Raw genomic sequence first — 24,277 nt, forward strand, 5'->3', positions numbered from 1 at the left:
GCTCAGCTTGGCTCGGCCCAGCCCGGCCCGACCCCGCTGGGCGGCGGGCCCGTCCCGGCGGAGGGCGCGGCCCGTCCCGCCCCCGCGCCGCGAACAGCGCCAACAGCCGGAGCGGCGGCACCACCTCGGCGGTGCTGGGCCGGGCTCCCCCTTCGCGTTTCTCTCACCGCCTTTTCCTGTCTGCATCCTCTCCGGTCCTCCACCCCCCCTCCCCTCGCCATTTTCACCCGGGAGGAGCTCGGCGGGACTTCCCTGAAACTTCGCGAGGGAACTCACCCGGCGCCTCCAGGGCGGCCGCAAACTTTTCACCGCGGCGCCCAGCTCTCCCCCTCCGTCCCTGACCTCTCGGCTCCGGCGGGAAGTTTTCGATGAGCGCCCCTCCCGCTGATCCGGCCCGCCAGCCCGTTGCCGCCGCCGGGGGCTGCTGCCGGCGGCGGCGTTGCCTTCCACCTCCAGATCGGGCTAAGCCGGGAGCCGGTACTGCTGCTGCAGGACTCCTCGGGGGACTTCAGCCTCGCCCACGTCCGGGAAATGGCTTGCTCTATCGTCGACCAGAAGGTAAGAAGAAACCCCCCCATCCGAGCCCACTCCCGCTGCCCCCCGGACCCGCTGACCGCGGGCGCTGTTGGTGGCTGTAAACTTTCCTCTCCCCGGCCTCCCGGCTCCGGGGCTACCGAGACCGACCGCAGCTTTCCTGCGGCTCTCCTCCTCTGCCCCTGGCCCCGCTTCCCTCACCCCGGCCCCCCGCTCTTCCTCTGCCGCCCCCCTGGCCCCAGTACCGAGGAGGCTCCGTGCGGGATGCTCGCATGCGAGCTTGACTTTTATTTTGTTGGCAATGGCTACAATTAGCTGTATTAATAGATGTTATTAAAAACAACCCCCAGCCGGATCTATCTGCCTGCTTTTTAATGTTGCGGAAGGAGGGGGGAGGCAGAAACCTGTCAGCTGTGATGGCAGCGCGGCGCCCTGGGGCACTTTGCGCGTTGTCCCGGCCTCTGCTGCGAGAGGAAACTTTCCACTGAAAAAAAAAAAAAAAAAAAAAAAGCAAACAGCAACAAGGAAAAACCAACCCTGAGAGCCCAGGATTCAAAGCGGCGCGCAGCGCTTCTCACTCCTTTCTCCGTGTAGGGCAGCCCGCCGGAGCCGTGAGCCGGGGGTCACCGCAACGCCGCCGGTCCTGCCTGCCCGTGGGACGGTGCCAGGCCGCGGGGGTGGGCGCTGCGCCGGGGGGGAGAGGGGTTTGCGGTTGCAGGCTGGCGCCGGGTGCCAGCTCCGGGAGCTGGCAGGTGGCCGCGGCGTAGGGGGGGGACTGAGCCAGCCCCTCGCCGGCAGCTGCTGCGGGCGGCGGTGGGCCGCTCGGCGGGAAAGTGGGGAGCGCCGGCCGGCTGCTGCGGTAGCCCCGGGGAACAAAGGTGGCACCGCCTGCGGGGGCGGCCCTCGCCGCTGCTCCTCTGGAAACGGTAGCATCGCTAGGCACGGCTCGCTGGGAGTCTGGTAAAACTCGCGCAACACGGTAAAACCCACCTGGCTTGCGTCTGAACCTCCGCTCGCCTTGCCTCTTCCGATTTCTGTGTTTTAACAATCGTGCTCATGCTAAAATAAAGTTTTACTTTGTCAGTGTTTGTGTGAAAAAACCGACATAAAAGTATCATACTGATTGCAAAGGGTTAAAAAAAAAGGCTGAATATTCAGGATGGTTATGATGGGAAAAGTTGGGGTTTTCCCCCTTGTTTTTGCTGAGGTAAAATAATTTCAGGCAAGGATGTATATATACATATATATTTTTTTAAATTGATAGCTTTGCCTTACATCTGTTTGTACATCCCATTAGCCTGAACTTCACTAAATAGCGGAATTTCCTTTTTTTGAAGAGCAACTAATGAAGTAGTTTCAAAAAACTATGAAATATGCATTTCTAAATTTGTATTTTTTTCTTAGTTTAAGAAATGGCTACCTGCTTTATTAAATTCAGTTCTGAAGACAGACGTACCCTTTTGTTTAACATTACCATGCTTGCTTTCAAAGCTAGGCCAAAACTTGTTACTTGATCACATATGTCAGAAACAACTTAAATACTCTTAATATTTCACCATTAATAAGTTATTGTGCTAACAATAATGGAAACATTAACATTGTTGCATGCATTGTTTATATTTTTGTGCTTGAGTAGTTTATTATGGGTTTACTATAAACTCATCTAATCCTAATTTCCTAATAATGTACCGTTGTTTGAAGAAAACTAAATGTGTTGGCTTGTGCTCAAAGAGTCAGACTTATTTGAGTAAGTACTGACATAGATATTTCAACACTGAATTTGTTGCAGTTTCCTGACTACATAAGGGAGCATCATTTAGCTGCTTCTCTACAGAGCGCACTTGAACGAGGAACTTTCTTTTAGTCACAGTTTTGCAGAGCCCAAATGTCTGCTTTTCCAAGGCTGTTGAGAAGGAAGTGGCTCAAATAAAGGGAAAACTGCAAGAAAGATAGGCGCCTTTTTTTTTTTTTCTTAGTGGTGGCCTCTACCTCCTGTACTCTGCATATTAATTTGTATGCTATTTAGTCCTCAGAATCTTTGTTTTAAGCTTAAACCTGCAAGTATGTCCGTATACATGACTTCCCTAACACACACATGTTGTTTTACTAAACATGACAGGATGGTTTGTATATACAAAGTTACTCGGCATATTGGCAGAGACCTTCTTTTAAAAAAAAAAAATTACATGGAAGCTAACTGTTTGAGAGGTAACTTTTTATATGGTGTAAAGACACAATTTTCTTTTTTTCCTGAAATGATTTGAAGCATTGCTTAGTCTTGATTTATAAGAAAGATGTATTTGCTTATCACAATCAAGCAGGAGACTATATTGTAAAGAATATTTTATTGATACCTCACACTAGTTTCAAGTTTCTTTGAGTCTATAAAGTAGTGGTCCTACCAGGTAAACAATTTTGTCCCAAAGTCTCTGTTTGGTCTGGATTGTTTAAGCAGTATATAAGGATGAGAAGATGTGATTTTGTTTTTTCTTTGGCTGTCATGTTAGACTGCTAAAATCAACTCTGTCTCTGGTGTGCTGTTAAATATTTAAGCAGTTGTCTTGTATACAACTTTATTTTTAGGATTGTGCCAAATTCTCTTCACATGTCAGTGTCAGATGATCTGTTTTATAGAGGGCCTCTTCCATGGTAATGTGGGTATACCTGAGTCAAGATATTTATGACCCTTATTATGCACAGATTTGTGCACCAACTTAATTTGGTGCTGCTCAAAATTTATGTTAAATTGAACTAAGCTTCTCAAAGTGTGCAGAGTGGAGCATATATAGGCCCGAGTAGGATGTTAACATAGAGGATGTGTGTGTGTATGTGTTTACGTGTACAGGTGTGTATATGGATAAAAACCACCATATCTTTGTATCTTTACATGGTGGCTTTGTATATAAATAGTATATACTATACACATGCATGCACATATATAAAACTGTTTATTGCTATGTATAATTTAGAAGTTTATATTTAGATATAACATATATTTGCATATATTTACACTAGTGGACTTTAAACAACATCTGAAGTGCAAAGGTTTAGGTTTTCTAATTTTAGTAGAGAGGATAATTACATTAATAATCTAATGTATATGATGTGAAAAATGGAATGAGCAAACTGTGCCTTTTTCTCCATTGTCCATGAGAGGCATTCTTTCAGGAGTATCGTCCTAAGATAGTCGTATAGAAACTTTCTAAACAAATCTGAAGGAGAAATGGTACGTACCAGTTTCAGGCATAATTCAAACACCATTTAAATCTGTTAAGAACTGTTCTGAAGACAACTAAATTTGATTCCTTTGAGTTTGTGTGGTCTATTTGTATCTCTTGGAACCAGTGACGTGAAAACTTCGAGACTTGTTCATGTGGGGTTGGTTTGGTTTTTTTTCTCTTCACTTGAAATGGAATTTTTAGCATTTAAATGATGATGTAGTTGACAAGAAATGAGGATCAACTGCAAACTGTGTGTCAGTATTTGACTTCTAGGCTGACTCCCCCACAAGAAACAGTGGGAGGATATTGTAAAATACAGTCTTTGTTTCTGAAGATAAATAGTTTGAATTATTGCCCTTTTTGGGTTAGCTGCACACAATAGAACCACTTCTCCAGGGCAAAAGTGTAATGCGAAGCGCACTAAGTAGAGGCGTGGCATATTTTTAATTGTCTGGAATGATCATGTTACCAAATCCCTTTTACTAGCAAAAGACGAAGGAAGGAATCTTTATACAACTTTTAATGCAAATTTGTACAATTTTAATTCAAAGGGGAAACTAGTCATTATTTATATTTTCTGTTTGTTGAAATTCTTTGCCATCGTTATACCTCACATACGATGTGTTTGGCTACTGCGGTGGCATTGCCAAGTTTTGAAAACTTTGAGTTCTTAAGTAAATATATGATGCAATGTTATTTGACTTGAGAATGTGGGTTTTATAAAATAGTCCTTAGGTCAGATGTTAAGATCAGAAGTTGGCTACGCCTTCGGTATTTGAAGGCAGAGAAGTTGCGAGGAATAGGAAACACGGACAACAAATACAAGAAACAAAATTTGATCTGAAACAGAGGAAACAGAATTTGATCTGCACAGGCCCTGTGTAGTTCAGGCTGATGGTTCACTGGTTTGGATAGTTCTGAAATTTCACAGGAGAAGAAAAAAAAAAAGTGATAGAAAGATAGGCCATTTTGGGAAGGGGAAAGGACAAAAAGAAAAGTACTAAAGAAGTGGTTCAAATGGCATACTGCAACTGGAATACTGTGTCCAGGTTCACCTTTGTGGAAGGTATTCAGTGTTAAATTAGGAGAATTGTCACAAATCAACCAGAACCTTTTTAAAGTGTTCCTGAGAATCCAACCAAACACATTCAGGAACAGGTATGTATCCACTTGTGCTTCTGGCTGTCCTTGGTAAGGGAATTCTAACTTACTCTTAAATAAATAAAATAGGAAACCAAAAATAAGCTTAGTTTTGTTTTCTCAGGCCCAATTCTCTAAACTTGTGGCCTAACTGAAGAAAGGTGCTTTTCTAAAGGTTGACGTGAAAATATGTTTATCCTTTTCTGCACGGGTTTCAAGCAGGCATGGAAAACATACGGGGTTTGTTTATATGGATGATGTATTTCTCTCTTCCCCCCCCCCCCCCACCCCCCCCCCCCCAAATCTACAAACTCTTCTAAAATAAACAAGAGCCTGGTAGTAATGAAATCATTTCCTTTGGAGTGGGATAGGGACTCAGGGTAAATAGTATACTAGAAAGAAGGATTTTTAGCCTTAGGTTAAACAGAGAACCTGTGACAGGTTTTTACCATGCTGACCAAAACTTGTATACAAACACACAGATGTAGGTATTTCATATGCTCACTACATTTTTGGCTATAGTCACAGTCTTCATATGTTCTGGAAAAGTTAGTACAGATGTACCGTTTATCTGTTATTGTTACGTTCTCATGGAGTCTTTAACTGGTGTATGCTGGTAACAAAATGTTAAACTTTCTTCCCTAAAGTGAGTCTTTCTCTGCATGGAATGCTTCCTTCCATCTGTGTTGTGAAAACACCAAGTTATAAAATTTCATTTGAGGAATGTGAGGTCCCTTGTCATTATGCGTATAAACATATTCCAAAGTGAAAGTACTTTTCTAATAATCTCACTCCTATAAACTCAAGTGAGACTTTTGATATTTACTGTTTAATCTTTTATTGACTTTACATTTATTATTCTCCACCCTGGAAACTGTAAGTCAGTGTATGTAAACAGTAGTTTGTAGATCAGTTTAAAATTACTTTTGGAGCATGTGTGAGAACGTACTAGGAAAAGCATAGCTTTGATGAAAGGTAGTCAGTCTGAATTAGTTTAAAGAAACTGGTGTGTGTGTGTGTGTGTTAAGAAATGCTGACTTTATCTATCTTGTCAGTGATCCAGATGAGGAAAATTGGTCTAATGCCACAAACTTATCTATGGTGTTTGAGAAATTCCTTGCCAAAGGTTAAAGGCTATTAAATGAATTCTCACAGAATAAGAAATAAGATGGAGCTTTGGATAGAGGACAAGCTTGTGACCTAAGCAGTCTAAATTTTAATTTTTAAAGGAATTATAGAAGGAGTCTTGTGATAATCTTTTGTTAGTCCTACTGATGATACCCCCCAGGAAATATATATAATTTCCATAATGATTTTTAAAAAGTAGAAGATGAATAAGCATATGAGATGCTTCTCTCATTGCCGATGAGATGAAGCTCCATTGCCAGAGAAAGGATGGAATTTTATTAATAAGTTGCAACATTTCCCAGATAGAAGTGTATATGTGGACATCATATGACATGTACTCAGTGAATTTGAAATACCCGAGGTCTGACTATCTGTCCGATGCAAGACTTACTGGGCATAAACCGCACAGATGACCTGAGAACGCACAGTAAGCCCAGTGCATCTTGAAGGTGCCGTGGGTTTGCTGCTTATACACGAGTGATCTGTGCTGTGGATTATGTGTGTGTGAAATCCCTCTATGGAATTGTGCAGACTTTGTCCACAGGTGTTTTCCCATGATTTCTGGAAATCCCTAACAAACATCTAAAACTATTTGTTCTTCTTATCTGGATTTTTTTTTTTTAATGTGTTTGGAGAAATCTGGCTACGTGGTTACCGTGTGTGTTATACTGTGGTTACCTGCAAGGAACAAGCACGCTTCTTTAAGCCGGCATGTTGTGACTTCTGGTTTCTTATTTTTACTGTCTTTTATATATGAAACTATTTCAATTCAAAAGTTTTACCAAATATATGTATTGTTTTGTGACTCTATGGTAGCAATTATTTTAAGGACATCTGTTGGACTTTTAAGATATGGCTATGTAAAATTGAAAATTACAACTGATAAATTAAGTACAGTGAGACTGAGAGTTGTCTATCTGAAGCAACCTGTGATGAGCACATGCATTGTTTGTAGGTTTTTTTAAATTACTTTTGTACAGTGCTACAGGGCTAACATCTTGACTTTGCCCTCTGGTTGACATCAGACAGGTTTGTGTTGACATTATCTAATATGGCTGCAGTTATACACATACAATTAAGGTATATAAATAAAATCTCCCAAGTGTTTATCCAAAGTGTAGGTGAATTAATTCTAGTTAGCCAGTGCAGACTTCTAAAAGCTCTGCAGCTGTTGGGAAATGTTTTGTTTCTGCCTCTATATACAGAAGCATGTGCCACAGGTTGATCTATTCTCTAGAAATATTTGATTAATCCTCCCCATACAACGGTGTTGCTGTATATGTGTCTTTAGTCAGTGTTAGCAATTGACTTCTATTTGGCTCTTACCGCTTGGAGGAGGACTTCTCTTTCAAACTGTCTTCTAGAGTTACTATATGCTTCTTGCATAATGTCAAATTGTCAGGTTTGGGATAGATTTGAAATCTGCTTTAGGGTGTGTTCCAGTAAAATACTTCTTTCATTTTTTTCAATGTCAGACCTCAGTGTCTTTTACATAGGGTTGATTGTAGAGGTTCTGCTAGAAAGGCTACCTGAATTTTGTTACCGTGTCTCATTAATTCCAAAAGAATGTGAGTTATGTGAGAACATAAAAAAAAATATTTCCCCATTTCATTAAGATATCTTTTACACCATCTTTGACAGTGATTTTCTTTCCGTACATGCTGTGTTCACTGTGCTTTACCATTTTGTGAGAGGAGACTTTTGATGCAATGCCTTTCTATGCTTGGCTGGTGGGGCCAGCATGAACTTCTCAGTCCTCTGTCTGGCGTCACCTTTGTTTACATTCTTCTGGCTTGTGGTGTCCCTGTGAATGTCCAGGATTTTTGCAGACCAAATCAGATTTCTTTCACAGGCTTTCAACTTTCTTCTTCATACAAGACTTGTAGTACTGCTAAACAATCTCTTGCTTTTGGGACTTTTTTCCTTTTAAGTATTTCTATCCATGGTAACAGTCTAAGATGATGACAGACTTGATGTCACTCAGAAACTGTGTACAAGATTAAAATAACTTGTACATATCTGTCTTTGAACTTCTAAAGTATAAAACCTTGAAGTGTGGCACTTCCAAGTTAGCTACTTCATGAAGCAGGTTTTTGCTTTCTAAATCCTCTTCTAGTTTTATCTGCTGGAACAACATGCAGAGATTAGAAAAGTAGGGTAGTGTGTCACGCTACAATGTAGTGTGACATTATAGTGTGTGGACATATTACAGTGATATATGCATAGAAACAAATTTCAGTGTATATCACTGTCTTGTACTTTCTCTTCCTCCATGTATTTGTGGGTTCCTTTTGCTTGTTCCTTGTAATTCTGTTTTCTTCTTCAGCTGTGGAAAACTTGGTCAAGAGGTAAGCTTTCACTTCTCCCACCATGCAAAATGTGTATTGGTATTGTGATTGTCTCTCTTAGATAGCCATAGTCTGCTGTGTGTGCCTCTTTCGCAGTCAGAGCCAGCTCAGAAACAGTGTTGTGATATTGAAAGTAGAACATAGCTGGTTATTTTGATCAAAACTTATCAAATATCAAATTGTATTATTTTTTAAAAAAGTAACAAATGTGAATGTACTTCATCTAATCTGGATCTTGGTTGTTTCCTAAGAGAAGAAGAGAGGCATTTAGAGGCTTTTATTAGTGGTTGACACAAAAACATCTTTCCAATGTAATTTTAATCACAAGGTATACAAGGAGAAGCTGCAAACCATGACCATGGTTGCCAGCTTTAAACCTCTTATCTTGTGTGCTTTAAAAGAAACTGTATCTGAACATGTCCTGTGCAGTCTGAAAGCATGTTCTGTTTCTTCTCTCTTAAAGTTATATAAAAAACAAGTCAACCTTGAGAAATATTTTTTTTTTCAAGTTTTAGAAATAGTTTTTGTTACCATCTTGTCAGTTGCAAAAGCGCAGACAAGGCACAGCTGGGATTGGGAGCAACATTTGGCTATGAGGCAATTTGCCTGAAAGATGCTTATCCTTAAAACCAGCAACTTTCATATTGCCTTATCTTTTTCCTGCCACCTAAGAAATCCTTTTAGATAAAAATAGAAATCACTCTTGTATGTGAACCATAATGGTATAGTATACCATGGTCTCCCTCTTTGCAGCACCATAGGTCCTTAGGTCATTTATGGATGCTCAGCTATGGTCTGTATTCAGACTGAAACAGTCCTGAAGGCCCCATAGATCCTTGGGCTACAAAGGGTTGTTTATGTGATTTAAACTTTTTGAATTGTGGCTTTGATCCATGGGATGAGGGTCTGTGGGGTTAAGGAAACCCCAGTGATAAGGAGGACAGTATGAGTTACCGACACTGTTTTCAGTCTAGCCATAATAATTGCCATGTTTTGCTCTGTAGTTCGGTCCCCCTCTACATCAGCTTTAAAGGGTTGCACTACAGGTTTGCTGTCTGTTTGCATGATGTGACTCTAGGTGTGCTAGAGACCATGCTATCTAATGTTGTAAGTGCTGATTTTATCTGTCTGAGGATTTCATATTGCTACCCAAAATCAACTACATCCAGGAAAATGTGAAGATCGTACACTAAAATCATAAAACGCAATAATACCTCTCGGGTATATGCAATACGTGTGAAATTATGGATTTGTTCTGGTACATTTATTATACTACCTCTAAAAAGAAGAGATGCAGCAAAGTATGTAGAATATGAGTAGGAGTGTCTAGTTCCAAACCCACATAGTTTTCACTGCATTTTTTCCCAGAGTTGGCTGTCCTACACAAAAAAAATTAGGAGAAAAAAAGGTGGAGTGAAAATTGAAACAATCTGGTAAGAGTCTGCATGTGTGCTTGTGTGAAGGTGGTGGGATTAGATTAGGGGAGAGGATCTCTTGATTCTAGACCACATGCTTTTAATCCTCATTTCCCAAGAAAAATTAAACTTTGCTGTTTCTATGTTGTCCTTTTCATATAACAGTATGTCTGCTGTCCTGTTTGTCGTAAGAAGCTTGATAAGTCATTGTAGCAGAAAGAGTTCAGGCAACCAGGTAACAGATTGTTGGGCAGAAAATATGGTAAAATCAAACAATTTGGAAAATAAATACTTGTGCCCTACATCTAGAAACGTATCTCTAGTATATCTTCAATCCGTGTTTATGGTCATGCTTTTTCTTTTCATGCCATGTGAACTTGACCCAGAGAATGACACATTTTTCAAATCTACAAATGCCAGGGTCTTGACTTTGTGTTGTTAATCTAGGTTAAATGATCATCCAGTGTAAACCTCCTGTTCTTCCTTCCATTTGATTTCTTCTATTTGGCGACTGTCACAGAACTGAGGAGGTTCTGAGCTGTATTCTGGTGCTGAATTAGTTCTTGATGTGAACTAATTACATACTTGTAGATGAGTTACAAAGGTGATCGAGCTAATTCTTCCAGCTAGTGACAGACCAATGGCTGCAAATTATGGTTTGAAAGAGATTCAGATTGGACACTAGGGAAAAACCCTTCTTTGCTAGGAGAGTAGTGCAGTACTAGAACAGGTACCCAGAAAGGTGGTGGAAACTTCATCCTCATTTTTGGACTTGGGTAGATAAAACCTTGTGTTGGCGATAGTCCTGCTGTAAGCAAGAAGTCAGACTAGATAGCTTCCAGAGGTTCTGATGTTTCTGTGATTCTCAGAATATGCAGTTCACCAATGGTCAATAATTAAACTAATATTCAAGTTAATGTAGTGGCATTCCCCTATCAGACACGTCAGCAGTCGAGACAGCCTATATATGGCTTTAATAATTCTCTGGTTTTTTTTCTTTGTGTTATATGTGTAGTCTCTTCTTTGTCTCTGATTTGCATATTTAAAAGTTAATCTGATAAAAATTAAAAGTTATGTCTGTTAGTTAAGTATACCTACTAAAGAGGAGGTAGAAACCAGCTGAAAAACACTATTTCTAATGCTGCTTTTGAATCTTTGTTTATGTGTGTACATTTGTTGCATTGATACCAAATAGATATTAAGCAGCCTGTATTATGATAGAGCCTTGTTTATATGTTATATTGTGTACAGGGGAGAAGTCCCTCCCTTCAGTACTTTGCAGTCAAGGTGTACTGGACAGGTGGTTATTACACTACGTCTTAAATGACATGGAATGATATCTCAGCATTAAAACCAGCAGTTTATCAGCAGTATCTTTGAAGAAACCCCTATGAGAAATCCATTTTGGGTTGTGGGGAAAAAGCACAGAAGTTCCTCATGGAAACCTGTGGTTTAGTAAGAATGGTTAGTAAAAACCACTAGTCTTTTCAATATGAAATAAAGACCTTACATCTTGGGATTAGAACACTAAAAAAAAATAGTGTTTCACAAGGGAGGAGCCCTGCTGAGTTATCTGTCCTCATGGAATGGTGAAGGGTTGGTCTGTGCAGAGATGAAAGGAAGGAATGATAAAATGAAGTAATACACCCATCTGCTGCAAAGATTGCTTTAAGTGGAACAATGTGTAATTTTTCAGGGAAGGAAGACAATATACTGCTTGAGAAGTGAACTGATGAGGACATGCTTGATTTATCTGTCTTCGCAGGGAGGGACGTGTGCATGTTAGAGATGTTCCACAGGAAAAAAGAGCATTATTTAGACCCCAGCTTGCTATTAGTGCTTAGAAGGAAGGCCAAGGTGATGGCAAAGCTAAAGTTAGTGTTTGTTGTATTGCTTCTTGTTTTTCCTTCTCTTCCCTGTTTTTTATTTTTCCTATGCTTCTAACAGGCTCGTCAAATGGTCAGACACTGTAATTTAGGCATCCAAAGTTAATAGCCTGGGCTGATACACAGCCATTGAGTAAACTAAGGGCATACAGTCTAAGCTAAAATTTGGCTGCCGATTGTTCAAGGTATCTTAACGTGCTGTGCATTCACAGATGGCACATAATTGCATGTGCAATTGTATGTTTAAATTTAAGAATGTTATTGACGTTTTGGTAACATTCAAGTCCTATTTCATACTGTGGTCACATAACTTTGTTAAATATCTTGGTTACCCAGAAGTACGTGCTTTATGCTGTAATAAAAGAAAAAACAAATTTGTGCAGTTTTACTGACAGTTTGGCAAGTTTCACTTTTTTGGGTGTAACGTAGGTAAGTGAATAAGGATGAAATCCCTTTTGAAGACTGAAGTGTGAAACAAGAATTTCTAAACGTTCTGAAGCTACTGAAAGTGAGACCTGTTGGTCAAAGGTGGCCAAAAGTTTGGTCAAAAACTTCATATAGTCGGTTTAAAAGGTCAGCAAATGTCTGCTTCCTTATTTGGAGGTAAATAATCAATATGTAAAAACTTGCTAGAATGTATATGGAGATGTCCTCAGGAAAAGATCTGAAGGAAGAAAACCAACCCTTCATGGGTCTGCCTAAAATACTGGGTGTATCTCGTCCATTGCTGATGAGTGCAGCTGCATTGTTTACCTTTAATTTAGGAAGCATATTTCTTTTTCTGGTAAGAAATCATTTTTGAGTAATAACGTCACCAATTTTCCCTCTATTTAGCCCTACAGAGGGAGGTTCTGAAAACAGCAAAAATCATTATATAGCGAGAAAGAGGCTTCACAAAAGGCAAGTCAAAGTTTAACTTCCATCTTTGAATAGGAGTGCATAAACTTCTCTCACTAGTGTGGCTTGATTGTTACCCCCTTCTTTTCCCAACATATTCAATCCAAATGAATGTTGAATGTCATTGCCGTGTTGATATCATGCTTATGTGAGTACAGATGAACAACAGGACAAGAGGTTTAAAAAAAATTGGAGACTGAACCTCATGACAATTACAAATATATTTATAAAGATTACTAACTATTCCATTTCTTTTAATTCAAGACAGATGCTATTACTTGATTCCAAAGTTTGCATTCAGATCATGTGAATTAGTTGATCAATCAGCTCTGCAACAATTTGAAAATAGGTGAAGCTTTAAATTAGAATATTCTGGTTTTATTCTTTCTCTAGTGTATAAAGAATTGCTTATGTATGTGATTGTAGCATTATGAGAGAACTTTTCTCTACACACACATTATTTTGTCTGTATTGAGGAAATAATCTTTGTAGTTAGAATTATAATGTAAGCACTGCTACTAATGTTTTGAAGTTTACATCTTCAGGTATGTTGAAATGCATTGCTATGCTGGCTTTACAAACTTTGGTATTAAGGGATACACAAATACTGAGTCTGGGAAACGTGTATCTGATAATTTCTCTGGCTCCTGCTGGCGATGGATGCCACTGAACAACTCGCTTCCTTCCCTAACGTATTCGTTTCCCTTTCTGAACGGCATATTGATACTGAGGAGGACTAAATATGAATAAAGCAGGATTTTGACTATAAGTAATCTTAACAGAATTGTTTACTCTGTGTAAAATATCTAAGAATTTCATATGTAGAAGTTTTTATATATAATGATTTTTGATGAATCTTAGAATTTACAGTACAAAAATATGGATATAAACCTGAAAGACTGATGAATATTTATGTAATATATCCTTAGAATGTTTCTAAAATGTTAGGATGTGATGATTAGTAGTATACAGATACTTGCTAGTTGAAAATAATTAAAAAGGATTACAATGAATTATAGTAGCATTAACTACAGTGTGTATTGAGGATTGATTTTTAAATTGTGTGAGAAATTTGTGTGGAGTGTAAAATATGCTGCTAGGCATTTTTCTGACCACGGAAGTCTTATGAGAATTCTGTGAATGAATTCTTGATTTGAATATTCAAATTTTGTGTGCTAATTCTGCACTTGGGTCTGTATTTATTATAGTTTCTTCTAGGTACAAAGAAGTTGCCTTTTGTTCTAATACATTGTTAAATATTTCTGATTTGTAATTTCTTAGTATTCTTCTTCAGTAATTTCCACAGACAGTGGTATAATGCGGAAGGACTACTTTTATGCAGACAAGAAAAATGTAACTAAAAATGTCAATGGAAAGCAAATGTCAAAAAGGATATCTTACCCTTTTCAAGAAAAGAAAAGATGAATAATTTCTTACAAATTTTTTTTATGTATAGAGCCTCTGAAATGACAGTGTTACTAGACATTTTTGAAAGCTTTTTATTTTCTTCCTGTGGTTATATCAGAATATGGATATACAAATTGTGTTTTGGGTGTTTCTTGGCATGAAAATATGTCAGTTTGCAGGAAAAATCAAGGTGCTTTCATGTATTTTTGTTTGCATTTTTTTTGAAACATTTTAACACATAGTCAAATTTTACTTTTTATGTTTATGTAGAAAACTATTTTTTCCCTTTACTTTTTCTTTGTTTAAAAAAATCCTTCAAATTAATTCCGAATTTTAAGGGAAGATTTATTTATTTTAAGACTCTTCTTCAGCTGTTGATGCCCTGGAAATTTCTATAGTTTTCTGATTTTCAAGGAGCCAGAAGTAGCTCTCATATTATCAGAGTAAACTGTCACTGAAGTTTTTATATTGAAAAATACAGAAACGTCAGCACAGTAAGGGTAGGCGACCTCTCTTCTTTTTTGGTCTTTGTTCTGCGAAATGTTCTGTTTTGAAGCGTATGACAGGGAATGTTTCATTGAAGACTTTGTCACAGCAGTTGTTTTGCTCATTGAAACAGGGAGTTTGCTATGTCTTCCCCTAAGTAAGCAAGAGGGGAAAAGAAGAGTAGAAATATAATGATTTGTGATGCTATCACATTGCCGGTGAAATAATAAAGAATGGCCAAAACCTTTCTGTTCCAGGTTCATATTTCTCGTGACTTCAACTGATGTGTAAGTACGGAAGTACGTATAGCAGCTAAAACCTCACTGGAAAATTATTTTTAGCAGCCCATTATTATCAAAAGGGGGGCATACAGTTGTCATAGTCATTGGAAAGATGCTGCTGTAAACTCTTAATGTGGTTGACTCAGCTTTTTGAAGCTGCGTACCTTTAGTTTTCTAATTTAGAGCTTTCTAATTCATCTGAATTCATTGTTGACCCTGCTTTAAACATCTGGTTGGACTAGGTGACTTCCCCAAGGTCTCTTCCAACCTGAATGATTGCAGTTCTAAGTGATAAAAATTGAAAAAAAGCTCTCTTCATACTATGTAAAATTTATATTTTCTGCATAGCAATCTGTGGGTTTGTGCAATAAAGTATTCTAAATTTACTCCTTTACTCAATTTCTTAGGTGGTAGTATTGGGGACCACAGCTTGCAGATTCATATTGGAATCTGTTTTATTTATCTTATGTTGGATTTCCATTAAGTTGCAAATAGTTGCAATTTCCCTCGTATGCTTTAGTATGCCATTTAATTATTTTTTTCTTTTGGAAGTAAAATACTATTTTTCCATAGCATTTTATAGATTTATATTTTAAAATTTATTTATTTATTTTAAAAATATCTTTAAACCTCCAGGGAAAGACTAGAAATAAAATTGTTGTTAGGTAAGTTATTTGTACCTTTATGCTTGGATTTCCTATAAAGATTGATAAGGAGGTTAAAAAAGTTAAAAAAGAGAAATTACTATATTTTTGTTATCTGTAAAGATAATTCCATTCCCTGCAATTACTTTAGTGTTCTCTACTGCTTACAGTTTTTCTTGGTATTTAAAAATATGACAGTAAAGTCTTTTCAGTTCAGTAAGTCAAAGCTTCTGTTTAGGTATATATACTGTATATGGAGCTATTTAATCTGGACAGTCTTTTAATCCGATTCAAACATAATTCAGTTCTTCCCTTATTTCATATAATAGTGATTAGGATAATTGCTCAGTATGTAAACATTTGAGTTTTCAGAACACTTAGTTTTTTCTTTTGAACTGAATATTATGTATGTAGCACTTAAGCATGCATTTAACTTTTTCTCTGTCGGTTATCTGATCCAGTTTACTGCGCAGCTGCTCTGAAAGGCCAGCGAGGGAATGGGGACAAATGACAGGAGAGTGGAGTGGACACCGCTGGAAGAAACTAGATCTTGGTTTTCTAAGTCTAAGACTACACATTTGATGTTCTGTCATATTCCTTTTTCTGTCAGTTCTGCCCCCCCGCTCCTCTCCCCCTCTGCCCCCCCTCCCCTTTTTTTTTTCCTGTTGGCTGGGTTCAGTTACATTTGATGGAAGACTGGAAATATCAAAGACAATTTAGTTCTTCTGTTTTTTCAAAGAGACCAACATCTGGGTAGACCAAGGAGCCAAGTAATCTGACTGAAGGTAGGCTGCCCTGGAGCTCAGGCTTATTAGGTTGCCAAGAATTCATATGGGAGACAGACATTTCAACTGGCTTAAGCGTAGAAAATTTTACATCAGAATTTACAAACAATCATGAGACAAATCTATTGGGAATCAAGCTTTATTATTACTAGGTTCAATGGATGCAAATCATTGTGCATCCTTAGATTCTCTTTTGCCTTCTAATTTGCCTCAGCAGGCAAAATTAAAGGAGCTGTTTCTAGGTTCCCTAGTTATGTGTAAATTCTTAAATATTGATAGAATATTAATGAGCTTTCTTAAATTAATTATTTATTCTAAATGTCTTTCATCACACTGTCTCTCCTAGCATCTCAGGATCTGGGCTATGACTCTTACAGGCAGAGCATCTTTCTTACGTGAGCAAGATCACTTTTCTTGTCCCTTCTCATGATAGATTGATGTGTTGGCATCTTCTTGTATTGTTCCAAGATGCAGTTTAAACTGAACACAATTTGTGATCTCTTCTCTCTCTTTTTTTTTTTAAGAAGTCCTCAAAACAACAACAAAACCTCAAAAGAACAGACCCCTTTAAATTCTGCTACAAAGTATTGTTCTCTTTGAGATTAATAATGGCAAATTTGAATGAAGATATTATATAAAGGATAGATGTGCATCTAAATGAGTTTTCAGGAAAAAAAAATCTGTGACACTTTAAAGACACTTTATAATAATTATTTATTTCTGCATGTATATACACAATCTCACCTGCTCCAGAAAACTATGGTTAGATTGGATTACAACTCATTTGACAATATGTCTCTACACTTTTCTATGATCATTTTAATATGATCATTTTGGTAAATTATAGTGATAGTAATTAATGCTTTGTTAATTTTAGAATATATAGTGTGTGTAGCTTAGTTACACAGGAATAGAGTTCTCTGACTTTTCATTTTTAATTCTCTTATGCTGTGTAGTAAAGCGATAGTTTTATATTTTGTGCAGTGTTGCTTATATATGAGGACAGCTCTGTACAAATATTTATGTGATTGCATTATACGTTTGGACTATTGTGCATATTGTGCAAAAGAACCCCCTAAACATCCTGAAATTCAGAGAAAAACTATCAGATTTGTAAACGTTGACCAGGTGGATTCTATATTTTTTCCAAGAAATTAAGGGAACTGCTTTTGAAATAAAATTTTTAAACTAGTATTTTTTTGAATGTAGGCAGATATAGGGCTGTAATGCAGAAAATGGAACCGCACAATATTTTATAGAACACTTCTTCAGACAAAAGAGTATTTGTAATGAGAGGTCCAATTTCTTGTCTTTGTTTCATGTCAAGACACGGTGACAGCTTGTGCTTTTTTAAAATCGTACAACGATAAAGAGGTGAAGGCAAAATTCTGCAAATAAATGTTCCTCTAGAAAATGAGTGCTGAAGGCTGTCATGCAGTGACTTGGTTGGGAAAGCTGGACAATAAATGAAGGGCACCTAATGAAAAACAGCTGTAAAAGTTATCCATATATTTTTGTTTGGAATCCTTCTAATAACAAAAACATAGCCTGAAGCATACGCTGGACATATTCTTTTACCTGAATTGTCATTAATATAAAATAATATAAACCACCTATATTGTTAATGAAACAGGAAAATTTGGGTTCTTAAAGATGACTTTTACATACTTTTTTAAAGTTAGTGTAACTTTTCCGAGAAATCAGTCAACATGACTAATAACAATACTCTAAAACACTTTGAATGAGATAAAAAAAAATTTGCATAAATATAGATGAACAAATGCATTATATTAATACATGATTGCTAAAGAAATTGTCAGTGACTTCCCGCTATTCTCCTAAATGTTCATTGCATAATATTGCTTTGTGCAGTCTGGCTAAAAGGTTGTTAGAAAGGGAAGGGACAGAATACAGTTAAAATACGTGTGGAAAACATTTGGAATATTTTGAAAACACATAACTTGCCACTATGTTATCTGTGCATTGTAAAAGCTCCATTAACATGGGTTTCTTCTGTGCTAGACTGGGAATCATTCCCAGCTTCAGATGCAGGTGGGTGCTATGGCCGCGTTCTTGGAGGCCTGGGCATTAGGGCTCGAAGAGGTCCCTTGTGCGCCTTGGCGCACACCTGCCCAACAATATATACTGAGCATGATATCTGTTACGTAGACTAATGCAGCTCAATGAAAAAGTGACTGATAGCACTGAGACAATGAATTTGGGATATCTCATTCAGACAGCATGAAAAATGAAGTTGCTTTGCTTTCTTTTGCAGTGCACACTTCACTTTTTACAATTTTCACTGTAACATCCATAATAATATAGAAGATCCAGCAGAATCAATTTTTATGGTCAAAGAAAAAATTTAAAAGTCCTTTTGAGAAACTTTATTTGGTAAAGAAAAATAAGCACAACCATATTTCTGTCCTTGTGGTGGTTTTTTTGTTGCTCATGGATGTTTGTAAAAATAGAATTTTAAGTAACGACATACACTTTATTTTTACAAGTTTGTTTACACCACAAATAGAAGCTAGTTTTAGCCTAATGAGAGAGCTACAACTAAACCTAGTTGCAGGTAGCAGTTCCACCTAGTTGCTTAGCTTATGTGTTTTTAATAATACAGCTTCATTTGTGTTGATACCAAAGATTATTATTTCTTTTTTTTTTAAGTTTTAAGATAAATACTTTTTATTTTCTTGTACACTTTATTTTAAGCAGATATCACAGAGAATCATTGAGGTTGGACATGGATGGGTTTTTTTAGCTGAGATACCATCTTTTGATGTAAGATTTTTATGATTACTAGTTGAAGACACTTGCCAAGTGGATTGTATCTGCTCTTTTGTGAGGTAACAGATGATAAGCTAGACACCAAGAAAAATGTCTTGTAAGATGTAGGCTTAAACAACTGATAGAATACATGAAACTAGAATTTTCATGGAGGATTACTTTAAAAAAAAAAAAAAAAAAGGACAACAAACAACCCGAAACTTGACCTCTAGGAATAATTGTTCCTAATATTGGGACAATCACAAGGAAGTATGTCTCTGATGAGAAGAGGGTTTGGTTAGGATATACTATACTTGAGCTCAGAAAATACCTTTTTAAAAAACATTGAGGTATTTTTGACTTCCTGATACATACTGATTTGCACTGTAGCAGCTGTCAGATGGAACTGTTCTAGGGTTACAGAGAGAGAGAGAGATTTACAGTGCTGTATGAAATGGAACTATTTTATATGATGGAGTAGTTTTGATCATGCAGAATCTAACTAGGTGTAATTTGCCTGTGTATTGAATAAATCAAATATTTTTACAGAGTTGGTGGTACCCTCCCTGTCATCTCCCCGTCCTGTCCTCCCACCCCAAGTCCCAGTCCATGAACTAACCAAATAACTCTGCATGCTTGGCAGGTAAATGAAACAAAGGCCAAACTGAAATGGAATCAACTGACTTTTATAATGCTTTCAGGTGCTAAGAGGAAGTTAATAGATTCTAATGGTAGTTGTTTCTATGTAAAATTTTCATATGTGTAATTTGGTTTTGCCAGCCTGCTGTTGAGTATGGGATTAAGATCTTTGTTAAACAAGCCTGTGTGAATAAGCTAACATAATAGTTGCCCTCCAGACATAAACCTACATCTATTTCTTTAATGATTCTTTTAGAGGTGGAGTGAGACATCAAGAAATGGTTTTAGAGAAGCAAAATCAGTTTTCCTACCATTATTCTCATCTTTTCAAAAAAATTATGTATTCATTCCTATTCAGCATGTAACCCCGGAATCCTTTTCTGAAGAAGTGCTAGGTTAACCAGTCTTCTCCATGCTTACTTTTCTCAAACTGTTTTCCAGTAACATGTCCCCGTAAAATTTCATCCTCTTTTCTTCAAGTCACTTCTCCATTTGTTTTTGAATTTTAATCCTGTCTCTTAATGTGCTTGCTGTCCATCTTAGTTTCATATAGTATGGAAATTTGGTCAGAATTTTCTCCAAACCCATCATCCAGAAATGGGTTAATGAAATAATTGTAAAGAACTGGACCAAGACCAGGTACCACTTTGGAACCTGTCCTTCCTAACCTTCAGCATGTCCTTACTTTCTGACAGTGCGAAGCACTCCATCTGGGTTTAGTTATCCAATCAGTTTTGTCTCTGTTTTGAGACTGTTTCAGGTAAATAATGTCAATTTGCCTCTTAAGAATGTCATTGTCCTGGTTTCGGCTGAGACAAAGTTAATTTTCTTTCTAGTGGCTAGTATAGTGCTGTGTGTTGGATTTAGGATGAGAATAATGTTGATAACACACTGATGTATTTAGTTGTTGCTAGGGAGTTGTAGTGCCTACACTAAGTCAGGGACTTTTCAGCTTCCAAAGCCCTGCCAGGTGCCCAAGAAGCTGGGAGAGCACAGCCAGGACAGCTGACCCAGGGTGGCCAAGGGGATATTCCCTACCATAGAACGTCACGCTCCATATGTAACTGGGGAAGCTAGCTGGGAGGTGGGTTCGCTGCTTGGAAATAGACTGGGCATCGAGTTGTTTTATTTTCCTTCCGCATGTGGTGAGCAATTGCATTTGTGCGTCACTTGTTTTATGTATATTGTATATTATTATTGTTGTTTTCCTTTGTTATCCTATTAAACTGTCTTTATCTCAGCCCCACAAGGTTTTTTTCCATTCTCCTCATCCCCATGAGGCGTGAGCGAGTGGCTGTGTGGTGCTTAGGTTACTGGTTGGGGTTAAACCATGACAGTCATGTCAAACAATATTTGAAGAGATGTCAAAGTTAAAATACATGGCTTCTGTTGGTTCTCCTTTAACTCTACAGCTCACATTATCCTATCAGAGAAGTTAGATTTAGTTTGCGATAACCAAATGATTCTTACCATGTTTAGATTGTTTGCCATCTAATTCCTGTCTTTCAGGTTCATAGAAGTAATCTGTGCTTTTAGGATGAAAGTTTAGCTGACTAGTCTGTAATTCCCCAATTCCTCTCTTTTCCCCTGATTTTTAAATCTAATGTTTTTTTATTAAGTCCTACCTTACTGCATTCATTCATGAATTTTCAAATGCAATTGCAAAGGGTACTAAAATTGCTTTGAATTGTTTTATAAAATGCTAGATGAAGTTCTTGAGAGTCATCCTGTTTTGAAACCATCTACTTCGCATGAGTACTGTGATTTCTTTTTCTCCAGCCTGGGTTAGTCATCTGGTGAATGTTTTTGATGAAGCTTGATGAAGAAAAACATTTGAAATTTAGCCTGTTTGATATCACTGATCTCCCCACAGAGTAGTAGGCAAACTTTCATTATATGTCTATGAATATACAACTGTAGTCAAAACTATTACTTCCTATTGCTGATGCTTTTTACTAATGCAGTCTCTTGTGCCTTTTTTTTTTTTTTTTTTTTTTGCCTGGCCTTAAATATTTATAGTGTTGTTTTATACTCAAGCTTCTTAATTAAACTAAGTTTCCACTTTCTGAATGTCTTCTTTTTATGTTTGAGTCAATCAAAACCACATGATTTGCCTAGTTCAGTCTTTTAGTGCACATACTGTTTTTTTCTTCAGTTGGTTTAATTTTTTTTAATGGAACTGCAGATTTGGGTTCCTCCTGAGACTTTCTCAACTCTGAGTTTATTGAGGACTGCAAGGCGATTGCTTTCATTTTATTCTTCTCGTTCCTACCCTCTCTGAGGAATGTGAATTCATGCTATAACTGCTCTTTGCCAAAGTGCTTTTCACCTTCTCATTCTCAGTAATTTCCTTTCTATTGGTTGTATTCAGAATTTGAAGAGCCTTTTACTATTTTTTTCACCTTTTAATAATGTTTACCAATGCATTCCAAGAACTTGAGGGACAATCTGGTGCCTCTGGCTAGTAAGATGCAAAGAAAAAGGAACCAGGATTTTATTTGGGCAGTCTGTTACATATCTAGAAGCATATGTTCACATTGTGCATTTATCACCTGTGGGAAATTTGCACCAGGTGTTGGTCCTAGGTGTGTGCGCCACACGTCTGTGAGTGATGCAGAGCAGACGTCTGTACAGACTTGTGTACGTGCACAGGGAGCATACTGCTTGGGGAGCTTTGAGAAGATACACTTTCTCTCTGGCATAGGAGGTACCTTTTGTCTGCCTTGCATGTGCAGTGCTCCTGTGCACAGCTTCAACTTTGGCTGCACTATTGGGAAACTGTGCTGAATGCACCAGTGATGTATTTCATTGTGTGCTGTGTACATGGATGCAAAGTGCACTTGCACCTGAAAGAATCCCTTCAGGCGACCAGGCCACTAACCTTGATATGTCTCTGTGTCCTGCTGTACTATTTTTAAATCTCTAAGAAATTAAAGTTCTGTGCTTTGAATTAGTCTGCTGGCTATTTAGAAGACTGATACAGCTCATTTTTAAGAGTCATATGAGCCATTTCACCAGCTAATTCAGTCTTAATTATGCATTAGAACAACTACGTCTTCTGGTTTATTCTCCATACTTTAAGCTGTTTTGCGTGAGATCTCCAAGTTGTTTTCCTCCTGTAATGTTCCGATGAGTAGCCATCTCCCTATCCTATTTCATAAAGCATGTTTTGTACATGTTACTGTGTTTAATCCTTACTGTGGTCTTTAGTCACTACTTCCTCATTTGTTTATTTTTTTTTTAAACAGAAATGAGCCAGCAATGTGCCCCTGCCACAAAGAATGCAAATGGTAGCCTGACCTCCATTAGACAAAGCATTGCCAGCCGGTCAATGGAGGTGATCCTTCCTGTCTACTCAGCACTGGTAGTGTCTAGAGTACTGTTTCCAGTTCTGGGTTCCCCTGTACAAGAGAGACGGGGAACTACTGGAGAGAGTCCAGTGAAGGGCCATACAGGTGATTAAGGACTGGAGCATCTCTCCTATGAGGCAAGGTTGGGAGAGCTGGGTCTGTTCAGCCTGGAGAAGAGAAGCCTCAGGGAGATCTTATCAAAGGATATAAATACCTGAAGGGAGGGTGTAAAGAAGTCAGAGCCAGGCTCTTTTCAGTGGTGCTCAGTGCCAGGACCAGAGGCAATGGGCACAAACTGAAACACAGGAGGTGCCATCTGAACATCAGGAAACACTTTTTTGTTGTGAGGGTGACTGAGCACTGGCACAGGTTGCCCAGGGAGGTTGTAGTCTCATTCCTTGGAGATACTAAAAACCTGTCTGGACATGATCCTGGTTCTAGGTGGCCCTGCTTGAGCAGGCGTATTGGACCAGATGACCTCCAGAGGATGTTCTAATTTCAACCATTCTGTGATTCTGTGAAATAAGGTAGTGAACATGAATAGAATAGAAAACTGCGGCTTCTGCCATCCTAGTGGACTGTCAATTGTTGAAGTACAGTCAGATTCCTGAAACCATTTTGCGTGGACTCCTGTACAGAGAATTTTTGGAGGGTTTCAATGAGTGATTTGTGGCAGGTATCCACAAATTTAATGGACTAATTTGATTTATTATCATGGGGATCAAAAATGTTTGGACTGGCACTTGGTTGTCTTCTTGTACTGTGATTTATGCAAAGCTTACAACCATTTTCTAAATCCTCTCAAAGAGAATTATCAAAAAGAGAGTTCTGGGCCACACTACTGAAGGACCATGCTGCTATTGTACCCAACACTGCACATTTAGTTGGCTTGTAGTACTGGCTCTGTGAATATGACACTGATACACAGATAGAAGATAACTTCTTGCAGCTTTCAAGAAAGTTTTTGAACTTTCTTGTGGTACGTGCAGTATTTGAAAGTATAATTCTGAAATTAATTATAGCAATTGAAGATATAGAAAGAATAGTTTATCAAATTAGTTTATTTTTAGATGATTTATTAATACAGTAAATATTCAGCATGTAGTCTTGGCTCTCAATAACTTTATCAGTTCACCAAAAGAAACATAGCTGAAGGCAATGCCTTTTCCTATACCTGTGGTTGCACTTCAGTAAACATTTGTAAGTGGTTTTTAATGGTTATATCAGGAAAGTTCTACTTTGATCAGAAAACTGATTTCCTTTTTAATGTTTGCAGAAACAATTTTGAATTTTATTAACAGTGTTTCCAGATGCATACCTGGGGACATGATTTACTCAAGACTTAAT

General features: G+C 38.0%; 1 protein-coding gene across 3 annotated transcripts in view; it reads left to right on the forward strand.

The window, feature by feature from the left end:
• Window positions 1–80: 80 nt before the first annotated feature.
• The window catches only part of PRKD1 (protein kinase D1), a 159,330-nt gene continuing 135,133 nt past the window's right edge, over window positions 81–24,277 (forward strand). For 2 of the 3 annotated variants that reach the window (XM_075754072.1, XM_075754073.1), the window contains exon 1: window positions 81–558. In XM_075754072.1, the coding sequence (XP_075610187.1) occupies window positions 532–558 (27 nt within the window). In that variant the 5' untranslated portion in view covers window positions 81–531. The remainder of the gene's footprint in view (window positions 559–24,277) is intronic. The other variant, XM_075754075.1, reaches the window with a different exon arrangement.

Source organism: Balearica regulorum, chromosome 5, assembly GCF_011004875.1.
Source record: "Balearica regulorum gibbericeps isolate bBalReg1 chromosome 5, bBalReg1.pri, whole genome shotgun sequence".
NCBI lineage: Eukaryota > Metazoa > Chordata > Aves > Gruiformes > Gruidae > Balearica > Balearica regulorum.